At 38.2% G+C, this 12,645-nt stretch overlaps 1 protein-coding gene and 1 non-coding gene across 5 annotated transcripts in view; both read left to right on the top strand.

Moving 5' to 3' along the window:
* Positions 1-1,551, top strand: part of LOC148016579 (uncharacterized) — a 60,693-nt gene extending 59,142 nt beyond the window's left edge. The window contains exon 3 of one of the 4 annotated variants that reach the window (XM_087664534.1): positions 1,163-1,551. In XM_087664534.1, the coding sequence (XP_087520660.1) occupies positions 1,163-1,206 (44 nt within the window). In that variant the 3' untranslated portion in view covers positions 1,207-1,551. Of the gene's footprint in view, positions 1-144; positions 506-621; positions 948-1,162 lie in introns of those variants that run through there. The other 3 variants (XM_087664537.1, XM_087664536.1, XM_087664535.1) reach the window with 3 other exon arrangements.
* Positions 1,552-7,391: 5,840 nt separating this feature from the next.
* Positions 7,392-7,464, top strand: TRNAA-AGC (transfer RNA alanine (anticodon AGC)). The gene has a single exon. It is a non-coding gene; the product is annotated as a tRNA-Ala (tRNA).
* Positions 7,465-12,645: the final 5,181 nt, after the last annotated feature.

The following is a 12,645-nucleotide window of genomic DNA, read 5'->3' as shown; positions in this document are numbered from 1 at the left end:
TATTCCTAAGTACTGTGGTACTTCAATATCAACTGTTTATTATATCTGTACAAGACTTGTTTCTTACCATTTCCTTTGTGTTGTTAAATCGTTTCCTACGTATGAAACCTGTTTCTTAAACCTGGCTACATTATCCTGCTTAAGGTGAAATCTGGAGTGGCAGTAAGGATGTGGATGATGAAATATGATAATGAAGAAAATTGCACAATCATTGCATGCATAGATATAAAAAGGCGGGCAAATTGGGCAATCTATGCGTAACATGGGTGGGTGGACGAGAAAGTGTACACAGTTCATAATTGAGCTCATTGTGAGCATACTTTTCTTCTGGCTGGTAGCCCTTATTTGGAATAGAAGACGCCCTTTTAGTGAATTTAACTTCTTAGCTGCTTGTATGGAGATTCCATACTTTTTTGTAGCTGGTTTACTGTGGATCTGTTCGCTCTTAATTATCACACATTGATATCATTCTGGTCCAAAACTAGTTTGTACATGCAATTGTAAAGTGAGTTCTAATATGTTGGTTATGTTTTACTTTACAGTTAATGCTTGAGCAATATAATCTGGTATGTGAGGTTTCATCGTCAATGCTGCAATGTGATTATTCCTGTGCTTTGGCAGGATTGTCTTTGCAGGGACCTTGACAAAGAGTAAACTGATTTTATCACTATTCCCAGCTGTTATTGCCAATGCTGGCAGCCTAGGGAATCATGGCTGTGTTTATCATGATCACTCTTTGTGAATGAAGGCTGGAAATAATCTGATGTCATTTGTTGATGTATGCCATGAGTTGGAAAACGTGTACTGTGTTGCATTTTTCTTGATGGCAGTCTGACAACCTTTTCCTGCTAGAGTACTTTTGGATCAAACTCATCCTTGGATGCAAGTTTATATAAGTGGGACATTAAGTTCAGTTATATAACCTCATAAAGTCATTATTTATTTCCCAGGTGTCGTTACATGACCTGTATAACTGTCTTTTCTTTCTGAAGTTTCATATTGACATTCTGCAAACTTCTTCCAGCATTGTAGTCTGCTGCATATATTTCTGTCAGACTATTTTCAAGAATGATGATTGGTTAAAATGGTGTCATGCAGTTCAGATATCAGGAAGCTTGACAGTTGAGTTCTCAGCTGTTGAATTTTCATTTGTGAATTGTAGGCATGGCTTATACTGCATTTGCTGTTCTTACCAGATGCACCTGATGGCCCGTGAAAACTTGTGGAATACGTGCTTGGAGGCTTCCGTTTTAAAGGGCTGGTGTGATCTAAACGAAGTATGAGAAATGAAAATGTGCTGGGTCTCAATACATCATTTTCACCTTGATTCTTTCAAATTTACTGTCCCCTCTAGATATTTCTGATCCAACATGTGCAGAAATTCAAGTCTTAAGCATGTAACAAATTCGTTTTTGGTACACTACGATGGCCACAAAATCTGGAGTGGTAATTCAAAGTCTTTGGATAATATTGTACCCAATGGAGGGCACTTAATGCATTTCAAGCTTGTAATTTCTGTGGTCTGCAGTAATTGACAAAGAGTAAACTGATTTTATCACTTGTTTTCCTTGTTCTGCAAATATATTGAGATGTTATTGTACTGTCTTGGTTTTATTATGAAACTGGTATCTTTTCATATACGCTTGACTATGCTAGGTTTGTTGCTCTGGGTTTTTGGATGAGCCAGGGTTTCAAATGAATGGGATGGGGCCTCAATAACATGCCGTTTGGCAAAGCTGCAAAAGATCGTAATCTAAACGTAGGCACTGGTTAGTATACTTAACCTGCAAAAGACTTCTCAAGTAAAGCTGGAGGCGTAGTCTGTACAGAACATCAGTCAAAACACCTTTAGATACAGCTGCAGCTCGTGGCAAAACAGTTGGCTAACATTCACGCCATTTTTATCTGATAGCATTGGCTCTCTGCAAGGACCTATTCAATTAGCTGGAGCATGTTCTGTGATCCAAGTGATGCCACTGCAATGGCTTGCAGTGATGCTGCAACAACAAGATGAGAACAAGCAGTTGCCAAGGTGTGAGAATCTGCAAGAACATGTGATTTGCATCTCTTTACTCGTATCGATTGACTGTGTGTACCTAGTCACGCAACCTCAATATATTCTATTAATGTGCAATGCCACAAGTAACGTGTGACATGAATGAGGACAAGGCTTGGTCTCTCTTGAAAGATTTATTGAAATTAAGGACCTATCAATCACATACAAGAGGCATCTTGTTATGCTTACGTTTCTCTCTCCCCTCTGGTCTTCACGCGGGTTGCTGCTTTACATAGCCATTGGGCTGGATTGGAAAATATTGGTAACGTGGGCATGATATGATCTATGTGAGTACATTTGCATACAGTACGTATCCATTGTTTTGTTTTCTTAGTAGTGTTGTATTTTTCTCGAAATGTTGCTTTTGCTGCGTTTCTTGATATAACCCTAGTCGTATCTGGGCAGCTTACAAAATAATTGTTTTTCTCACCTTATTTCATTTAAACTGCAGAGTTTTCAATTCTACCACTTATAAACCTGCCCATCTCTCTCTCTCTCTCTCTCTCGACGGCCGCTGCTGCTGTGAATGCGTGTGTTGATTGCATTTCCATACATTGATGCACACACGTGTGCATTGTGTTTGCATATACTGTTGTCTTTAAGCTCTCCTGTGAACTCCACCTAGAACTTTGCACTTATCCTACTTGTCCATTTAGACATTACGATTTACACCCTGCCATGCTTGTGTACATACACGTGCATGCACTGTTTAATGTGTTTATCCATTTTTCTTTGATGTATTTGTCTTGCATGCATGAGGTGTCAAAGGATAGCAATCTCTCTCTCTCTCTCGCGTGACACTAGCTCTCTCATAGTGTTACCATTTAATTTATGTTTCCTTCTGATTTTGAAATAGTTCACACCATTGGGCTGCTTTAATTTGCTCTTTCATAGGCTTTATGTTTTCTTCCATGCTTTTTTCTTTCTTTGACCTCGTCCTCACATTAGCATAACTCTTTTTCCATGCTTCTCTCTCCTACTATGTAAGCACATATTCTATCATGGCTTTTGTTAAACATGCACTATAGCTCCTCTTACATTGTCTTTGTTGAAAATCTTACATATCATTTTCTCTTGGCATTCTTTCACACAATCTCATATGCATCAACTAACTTCATTACAAGTACTCACCCTTAGATTTGCAACATAATAGGAGGGCTTGAATATAAAATAAAACAATCTCAAATAATAGTCCTAGTTGAATAAATTTCATCTTTGGTAAAATCTTTAAGGTATTTTGGTTCTTCCTACATCATTCCAAACTACAAACTATATCAAAAAGTGTACTTGGTAGAATGAAGATGCCACAATTTTGTTCTCTCCCAAAGCCACAAATTATATCAAAAGAATATAGGATGGTGTCACAGGTATAAAATATGTATAATGGCACTTGGTAGAAGATAATATCAAAACATACTAGAGGTATTCCTTGTTGAGTTGTGGAGTAGATTGTGAGAAAATAATATGGTTTTGCCTTTGACCTCTGTTATTAAGGCCATTGAAGAAAGAACACAAGTCTTCCTTCAAAGCTTGTTTGACATTGACTTTATGTGTAATTAGTGCAATAGGGTTGTGATTATGATTATCATGTAATTTCCACATGCACCTCTATCCATCACATGTCTAACCATACATTGGTATGTACTTGTATCAATGTTTGAATTTGTGTTTTGTGTTTTGCCTTATAATTATTGGAGCCTTTGTTGCAAAATCTTGCCAAGGTAATGTTTGAGGACTACACCTTGTTTGTTGTGTTTAGTATTTGTTGAGGTAGTAGCTAGTTAAGAATGCATTTCTAGAAGTTGCTTTGTTTTCTCTTTTTGATAATGTTATGCAACTCCTTTTCTACTTGCACCATAATTTTATTCTTCTGATTGGACTCTTTTATGTGGTAGTGCACATTCTTGCATGTGACTTTTCTCAATGATGCGTCTCTTTCTCCCTCCCATGATTTGAGCAATGAGGCAAGCTTGGTGCATCCCGATGTGAGTATGCTTAGTACAAGTGATCTTGTCATGTGATTTTGCATTACATAGTGTAATGGGACTACACTACTTGCACATGTGAGTCTTGTCGTTACCCCACTTGTATCCATGGTTGTCCAAATAGTGCATTGCACCTTGTAATGCATTTGAAGCAATAGGTCACCAGTGATGTGAGTTTGAAGTTAATGCCCAAGGGTGTGATCCCAATGAAGCGTGGATGTAATCCTTGAATTGAGTGATGTGAGTGAACTTATGCCTTCTTGTGATGCAATTTGATGGATGTCTACCTTTAATGTGGCACACCTATTCTTTCTAGGTATTGTGAGTTTTGCTTAAAATCTCTAATTGTAACTATGGAGCTTTGTGCATGAGGCTAAGTGCACCATCACATAGTATGGAAAATTTGGACACTAGCTTCAGCTCAATTTCTACATGGTTTATAGCAAGCAAGAACAAGGAACAAGGAAGTCCAACTTGTCCTAACAAACACAAACCAAAGTTTCATATCATAAGTAACTATAGCAATACACATGAACATGGGGATTTGTTGTTGCATTGCATGGTAGAAAAATATTGCTCTCGTTACAATACATCACTGTAAACTTCCATGCAACCTGATGGCTCTACTTCGCTAGGTAGAGAGGAGTGGGTGGATACAAGATCCTAAGCTAAGAAAAACAAATGAAACTCAACATAAAGAACTATAAGAATATAGATGTAGGCATGGCTTTGTTGCTACTATGTATACTTGCTCTATGCTTGCATGAGAGCAAATGCCACTACAATCACAATGCATTATTGTGGACTTCAAGCCTTATCCTCTCCTTCACTAGGTAGAGAGAAGCATTGATGCGGATGGGATGTTGCCACTTGGTCTAGTCTAGGACCGTTTGTCATCATCGGCAAAGATATGCTAACTATGCATTACTAAGCATCACCTTGGTTGTATTGTCGATATCACAAACCTAAGGCACAACAAAACAAAGAAAGAAATTTCAAGAATACATTGCAAGCAATCGGGATATCTGGATCTAAAGCACAAAAAAACAAGTGAAGGATTTATGGAACATCAATATGTGAAGAGGAAGAGGTCATGAGGGGTTTATGATATGACTAAGCATATAAACATTACATTTGTATTTGTATTTGTTAGAAACAACTCATCACGAGAAGTCATGTTATTTGAGCATTCAATATGTATTATCCATTGTGTATGATTACCTCGAATATACATTTTTATATAATTGACTCATATCGCAAATTCCAACACTCTGAGTGACATCTCTCTCTCCATATGACTAGCCTTTCAAAATAATTGCATTTTCAATGTTATATTGAATGGTGCATGATAAAATGTAACAAGTACGCAGAGGTGTGTTGGAGCATTGATGTTTTGTTCTCCAAAGTAACGGCTATTTTGATTCCCAAAAGCAAGGGCTCCTTTTTCTCCATCTTCACTAATAAGAAACAAAAATAAGCTCAATTGTACTCAAAAGCATATGTAACTTCGCCACGCCATTGCATCAATGTAAAAGCATATGTCCTAATAGAAATCACTTACAAATTGGAATTTTGTAAACCTCAAGAATATGGTTGTAAAAAGGTTAGGTCAAAAATCTTGGAGACCTTGACGATATAGTTGTAAGAAGGTTAGTTGGGAAACTAGCATCCTAGTGGGGCCAAGTTAAATGCTCAATGTGTGATAAGGCAAAGGTACCAAGGAATAGAAGACTCCATAGTAAAAGAAATTTTTTACACACATGAAACTCGTCAATAATTCTATTCAATTAACAACCAAAACTTGTCCATTGGTTCATTTGAGTATATCTTAAGTTCCAAGCCTAGTTTCATTACTTTGTCAATCACATTGCATTGAAATATGTTGTTTCTTATGTAAGGTTGGTAAAAGAAACATAAGTACAATCTGTGCAACCAAGTAATGAAATGCAATCCCAAGAATGGGCACCTTGCATGAGTACATGCAACCCTTTTGCATTCAAGGGTTTTGTACATTAATCTATCTTGCATTGGTGATAGAATTATAAGGATGATCTTTGCAACAGAGTAACAAAATGTAATACTAGGAGTTGATACCTTGCATGAGTATATGTAACCTTTATGCATCCAAGAGTTTGAACATTGAGGACTTGGATGAGCAACAATGGATTTGAAATTGTCCACAAATATAAAACCATGAGGGGTATACTTGAAGGCTTTTGCAAACTATTCCATGTGGAATGGCATGCTTTCGCATTATATAGTCCTACCCTCCATGGCAACATGTGTTGCCTCATACATTCTTTAAGGCTCTTCAAACATTGAGCATGTTTATAGTGTTATTGAAAACCATTGTTGGTTCAAATATTGAAGACAACCTTGACACATGTTAAGAAAAATACTCTCTGACAAGTTCTAAAAAATCTAGTGCAAGGCAAAGTCATCGATGATATTTAAGATGTTCAATATAAAGCAAGCCTTTGTCTTGGAGCACAGGCATAAGCATCCAACCCAATAATGAGGTTTAAACTTTTGGTAATTTGGGAGAGAGTTGTAGCTGATGATGTAAGCCACTATTCAACCCCAGAATTGTAATTGAAGCTTTGGTGTGTGAGAGCACATGCCTTTTAATACTAACCCAAATGGAAATAATATAACTTGGCCATTAAATCTAGGTAGAAATCATGGACCTTATAATACGTTAGTTGTCAGCCTTACTTTGTATATCTCTATAGTTAAGATGGATATCCTAAACATAACCCTTTGATGGCTTGCACCACACGATCTACAAAGGTATCCTTAGGAGTAAGATTCACAAAGGATTCCGAATCTACATGGAATGGGAGTCATTTGAAGTTTTTTGTTAGATAAGCATGAGAAGGATAAGTCATTAACTCCAAAGAATTGGGATTTCACTTAAAGAAAATGGTCGAGCCACTCGATCTTAAAGCGTTGATGATATGATATGGGGGAAGAAAACATCCTGCTACTTTGCTTGTGCAAAATTACACATCTTACTCCATTGCTTATGAGAACATGCCACAGCACTCCCGCGAGGTTTCGAATGAATAATCACCATTAGCACGTGCTGGTGCTGGTAGTGTTTAATTCATGCGTGCTAGTCGCAATTTAAGCTTGAAATATTTGAGAATTCCTATACTCGAGTAGAGCATGAACTCTAATTTTTTGGCTCTTACTCCTCACTCATTCACTAGCAATTTGTCGGACACTATTCAACGCAGTTTCCACAGACTCCAAAATCAATGCCATAATTTTCTGATCTTTTTTTCTTAATACTCTTCATTTATTTTCAAAAAACTGTCTAATTGATTGTGCGCTTGCATTCATCAACCGGGGATGTAGCTCAGATGGTAGAGCGCTCGCTTAGCATGCGAGAGGTACGGGGATCGATACCCCGCATCTCCATATTCAACCCTGAGCGATGCCTGTCCATTAGCACTTTAAGACTTTGCAACGCCGCCGTACCATTTTTATATTGAAAAGGAGAATGACGAATATGGCTTCTAATGAAAATTAGATGACACAAATAGGTACATATTCAGGAAATGACCCACCCCTTATAAACCCGTTCATCCATAAGTGGCTCTACTTGATAAAATGATCAAAATGCTCCTATTTCCTTTAATTATAAACACGGACTGTGGGATTTTGAAAACCACCTAAGGAGTGTTGAATTTGTAAAAATCACCTTCCCATTGAGTGCAATTTATAAACTAGGCATGCCAATTCGAAGACATAAGTCCATCTTCCTCCCCTGGTGGCCAATTCGAAGACATAAGTCCATCTTCCTCCCCTGGTGACTAACCTTGGTAGTCTATCCCATTGAGTGCAATTTATAAACTAGGCATGCAAATTCGAGGACATAAGTCCATCTCCTCCCCTAGTGACTTGCCTTGGTAGTCTGTCTATCTATGATTTCTAGACAAATCACTTCTTGGACCTTTTTGGCCTACCCCCAAGTCCTTACCAAAGTCAAGAAATATAACTTGGGGAAAAACTTTTTTTAAATAGTGCGAATAATTGTATTATTGAGAAAGAAAATAATTAATTAATTAAAACATCTTTCAATGCAATGAGCTCAGCATTAAGCCAAGCAACTTCTTCAAAAAAGGCCTAAAAATCAAGTGGATAGACCTGAGAGAATATAATACAACTAAACAATCATAGAGAAACATTAGGCTCTCATCTCAGGGGTTTTATGTAGGCCTCTCTTAAAGACAACATCATTCCTCCTTTGTTAAATGAACTCAAGAGCAATCCCTGTAGGTAATAAGTTTCTAGCTAGAGTCATAAGACTACATTTATATCCAAAAAAGGCAATAATAATTCCAAAGTCCTTTCTATGATTGACTCTAACTAGCAACTCACTTGTCTTTCTCCAAATTGGTGCAATGTGAAGGCAATCCCAAAAAAGATGCTTTTCAGGGTAAAAGGGACGTGTGTTTGGCAAGGGTGCCCCTCAACAAAGGGAGTTTTTTCAAAGCAAGTGCCATGTGAAAACATTGTCTAAAGAAAGGGGTGACCTTCAGATGTGCTTAAGCCTTCTTTTCCAATTTTATAATCTGGCTACCATAAGATTTTCTTCCATCTTGTTTGCACGCAACTGTAGGTGTTGGGCCCTTGAAATCCCTTGTGCTCTTACATACCCATAATGGTTTCCCAAAGGGAGCCATGAGGTGCTTGGGATCTTAATAGCTGGTAAGTCGGGAGATCCTATTGTGCCCTGTCAATCAAGCTCAGGCCATGAGGGACCTTTGAACTCAAACAAGAACCACATGGTGTCAAGAGGAAAAAAAGCAATATTCAAGATTCTATGTTGAAGATCTGTAGCATTGGAGTTAGGGTGATGAGGACGATTTGGTTGCAGCATGCTTACATGGATTAAGTAAGGAATACCGGTCATTCATTACCAACACCCTAGTGAGAGAGAATATCACTGATCACATTCCCCTATTGATCAATGAGGAAACGAGATTGATCTAGGAAGGTGTCATTGCATGCACAAGTATGCATTGGTTGTAGATGGCTATGGTGGTAATGCAAGAGGCCAAGGTCATGGAGGCTACAGTGACCACATAACCAACCACTAAATTAGTATGAAAACTATCAAAATAGATGTGGATATGTAAGAGATAGAGGGAGCAACAAATACCCTATTGGGAGCCATGTACAAGGAAGGAAATCCGAGTATCACAACTCTTGTGGTATTGTAGGGCATTATTCATGTGAATCTAGAAGAAAATGGACTAATATACACTTGGGGAAGATCCCCCCAAAATAACTATGCTTGCACTTCAACACGCATGGTTGTATGGTCTTGGATATGAAAAACAATATGCATATGGTCCCCCACAGAAAAAGGTTGGTCAAGCTGAGTGCAAGTATGCCTTAAGAGAAGAGGGATAATTTAGCCATGCTTATTGGGGAAATTTCAAACATTGAGATGTGGCATAAGCACATAGGCCACGTTGATTTTTAGCAATTGGTTAGTCTTCCAAAGTTAGGAATTAATACATGTGTGCCATTGTTCAAGGTTGCAAGCTTGTTATGCATTTGTGGTGCATTATACACTAACAACATCCTAACCAAGTATGAGTGAGATGAAAGACTATGCCTCCTTTGTGGATGATTTTTCTAGGAAGATCAAGGTGTATCTCTTGAGGGAAAAGTTAAAAGTATTTGAGAAGTTCAAGCTCTTTCATAACATGTTTAAGCGTGAGAATGGGCATTGCATTATTATCATCCATTTGAATGGAGGAAGAAATGTGGCTAATGAATGAATGTATATGGTATTTTGACTCACAGGAAATAAAGATAGATTTCGTGTCTACACATCACATCAAAATGGCATGGCCAAACGGAAGAACAAGAGTATTGTTGAATGAAATTAACATGCCAGTGACACTTTTGGGCAAAGGCAATACAATGTGTAGTCTACACTATGAATATGATGATACCCACAGTGGCAATACATAACGACTCTATAGGAGATGTAAACAAAGATTGGCCAAATGTGCCTCATTTTAAAGATTTTGGATGCATTCGCAATGTTCACTGTTCCTAATGAGAAGAGGGAGAAGCTAAATCACAAGGTTAAGAGATGTGCTTTGGTTGGATATGTAGAAGTAAATGGCTATAGGTGGTACAATCCAATCACTTGTAAGCTTTGCATTAGTAGCAATGTAGTATTCAATGAGTCGAGCTATTGGTACAATCCGTTTATGACTACTCATGATGCATTCATTATTATGGATGTCCAAAAGGAATCCACTTATGATTACTAATGGTTGACAAATACATCTAGGCTATTATATCTGTGACAAGGTACTACGACAGACAAATTTTTCAAAATTAATTTTTATATATTTTTATGTCTTGAAGTCCCATGGGTTTGCGTGAGAACGCCCTCGTTTCCATCTTTCGACACGCGTGTCACATTCGTTCCGTCGTCCATCATGCATTTGCTTCTTGACACTGCAAATTTTTCTTACCTTCCCAGTGGCAATCAAGTGCAAAGACACCTTGAGCATGTTTCCATTAACTCGTGTGATTTCTTTAAAATCATATTCTCTTCTTCCAGGTTGGAAACCTACTAACAAACATCAACATTCTTCCCATGGGCTTGACACATAAGACATGTAGAATTTTAAATTATTGGAGCTTAGATAGCCCCATGCAACACGTGTATAATTGAGAGATGTCACTTTCTTATTGCCAAACTAATACTTTTGGTTTGCCAAAGGCAAAGGAGGGGGTTTGAATTTTGAATTTTCTTTTAAGAAAAATGTGAAGGAATTTGATTATAAGTTTTTTTAATAGAAAAGGAATGGAGCATTGAAAAATGCAACATGAGACAAGAGTAATGATACTCTTGTGCACTTGTCCTCTTAAGGATTTTCTTTTTAACATACTCTCTCTCTCTCTCTCTCTCTCTCTCTCTCTCTTCCCACCCAAAAAAAAAACACTTTATGGTGGTGGAATGGTTAGTGCAAGTGTTTCCAAATTTCAATCTTGAATCCACAAGGGTTCAAAGCTTGGAATTGTGTGATATGCCTTAAAGGCATCTTGGGACTTTCATTACTAAAAAAACCCTATTATCCTCCTCCTCCTTTGTGTGCGTCTCCCTCCCGCCCCCCCCCCCCCCCCCCCCCCAAAAAAACAAACAAACAAACAAACCCTTACCCTAGTTTGCACGACAACTCATAATCTCATCACATCTCCCTATGGTGCAAGGGTAGCACCTAGGGGAGAGGGTTAGGCGTAACCTCTTGTCTCGAACCAAGATGTACCCTTCATGTAATATGTTGTGAAATGCTTTCTCAAGAGTGTTCATAATACCACCCAAGTTGGAGTTGAAAATTGCTCTCATCATTTCACCCTATAGAATGTCTAAAATATGTTATAGTAATACAAAATTGAAAGATATTCTAAGCAATTATCAACATGTCATTCATGATCAAAATAAAAGTATGCATTGTATAGTTGGATAGCCTAAGGTAAGGGGGCTAATTTTAAAACACTAGTGATAAAATACTTTCTTAAACATGGCCAAAAGCTAGTAATAAAACATTATCCAATCAACTATAACTCTTCCACACTTGCAAAACAATTATTAGGAACAATGATGAGGAGCATTTTTGTAACCATGAGCTCCCATTTGATTCATCATTACCATTTCTTATTTTTCAAGGTCCATGTGAGAAATAGTAGATTCAATATAGGAGCAACTAGTGATGGCTTGAGCTAACATCTATATTGGAGGTCTACTTGCACCCCAGGTTGCAACAATAGTCCAAAGAGCAACGAATTTGTTAAGCATGGGAAACATCGAGTGAGAAAACCTCGTTTGTTCCACAAACCACCCTAATGCCAATTATTTGATCCCTCCAAGCTCAATGTGCTAATTTCAATATCACTTCAAGCTCACATTTAAAAACAAAGAAGTAATGCAACTCAACAAAAGCTATCAAATTGTGTTTGAACAGAAGCAGTGTAGCCAGTCCAATAACTGAATTTTCCCAAGGGCTGTGAAACTACTTGTCCTCACTCTCTCCCATAGCTATTAGTGTGGCACTTGTATGGATGGGCAGGACCCTAAATGCTCATGGCAAGGCATGAAGACCCCACACTTGAGCGTGTAGGAAAATGTCGGATAGATACCAGTTGGTGCCTTGCCATAGGCTCAATCGGTTAACCTTTTTTAATATTTTAAACCCTTCCATGTCCATTGATGTACATGCGGGCAAGTGTGGAGGTGGGGCTCCTAGCATGGTAATTCCGGTTCAAATTCAAGGGGAGATTGTGGTGATGGAATCACAAGATTTGACAACTTGCAATCTAATGATTATGGCGGCCAACCAAACGACGACAATGGCAGATGGCAACCGCAGCCCTTTATGTGACTCCTCATGATGCCTTCTTTCTCATGACATGATAGTCTCCCCTCCACCACTCCCTCCTCTATGAACCCCTTTAGAAATGTATGGCATGGTACTTGGCTCATGTACTGCAAGCATTTTCATAACAACCCTCTGGTCATGCCTTCCCTCCCTTGAGATGGTCACCTCCCCTCCACTATCACTGGGG

This window comes from Lygodium microphyllum, chromosome 23, assembly GCF_053477565.2.
Source record: "Lygodium microphyllum isolate KBCC chromosome 23, Lygodium_microphyllum_v1.1.10, whole genome shotgun sequence".
In the NCBI taxonomy this organism is placed as follows: domain Eukaryota; kingdom Viridiplantae; phylum Streptophyta; class Polypodiopsida; order Schizaeales; family Lygodiaceae; genus Lygodium; species Lygodium microphyllum.
The sequence above is the reverse complement of the archived record's forward strand: the minus strand, read 5'-3'. Positions and strand labels throughout refer to the sequence as shown.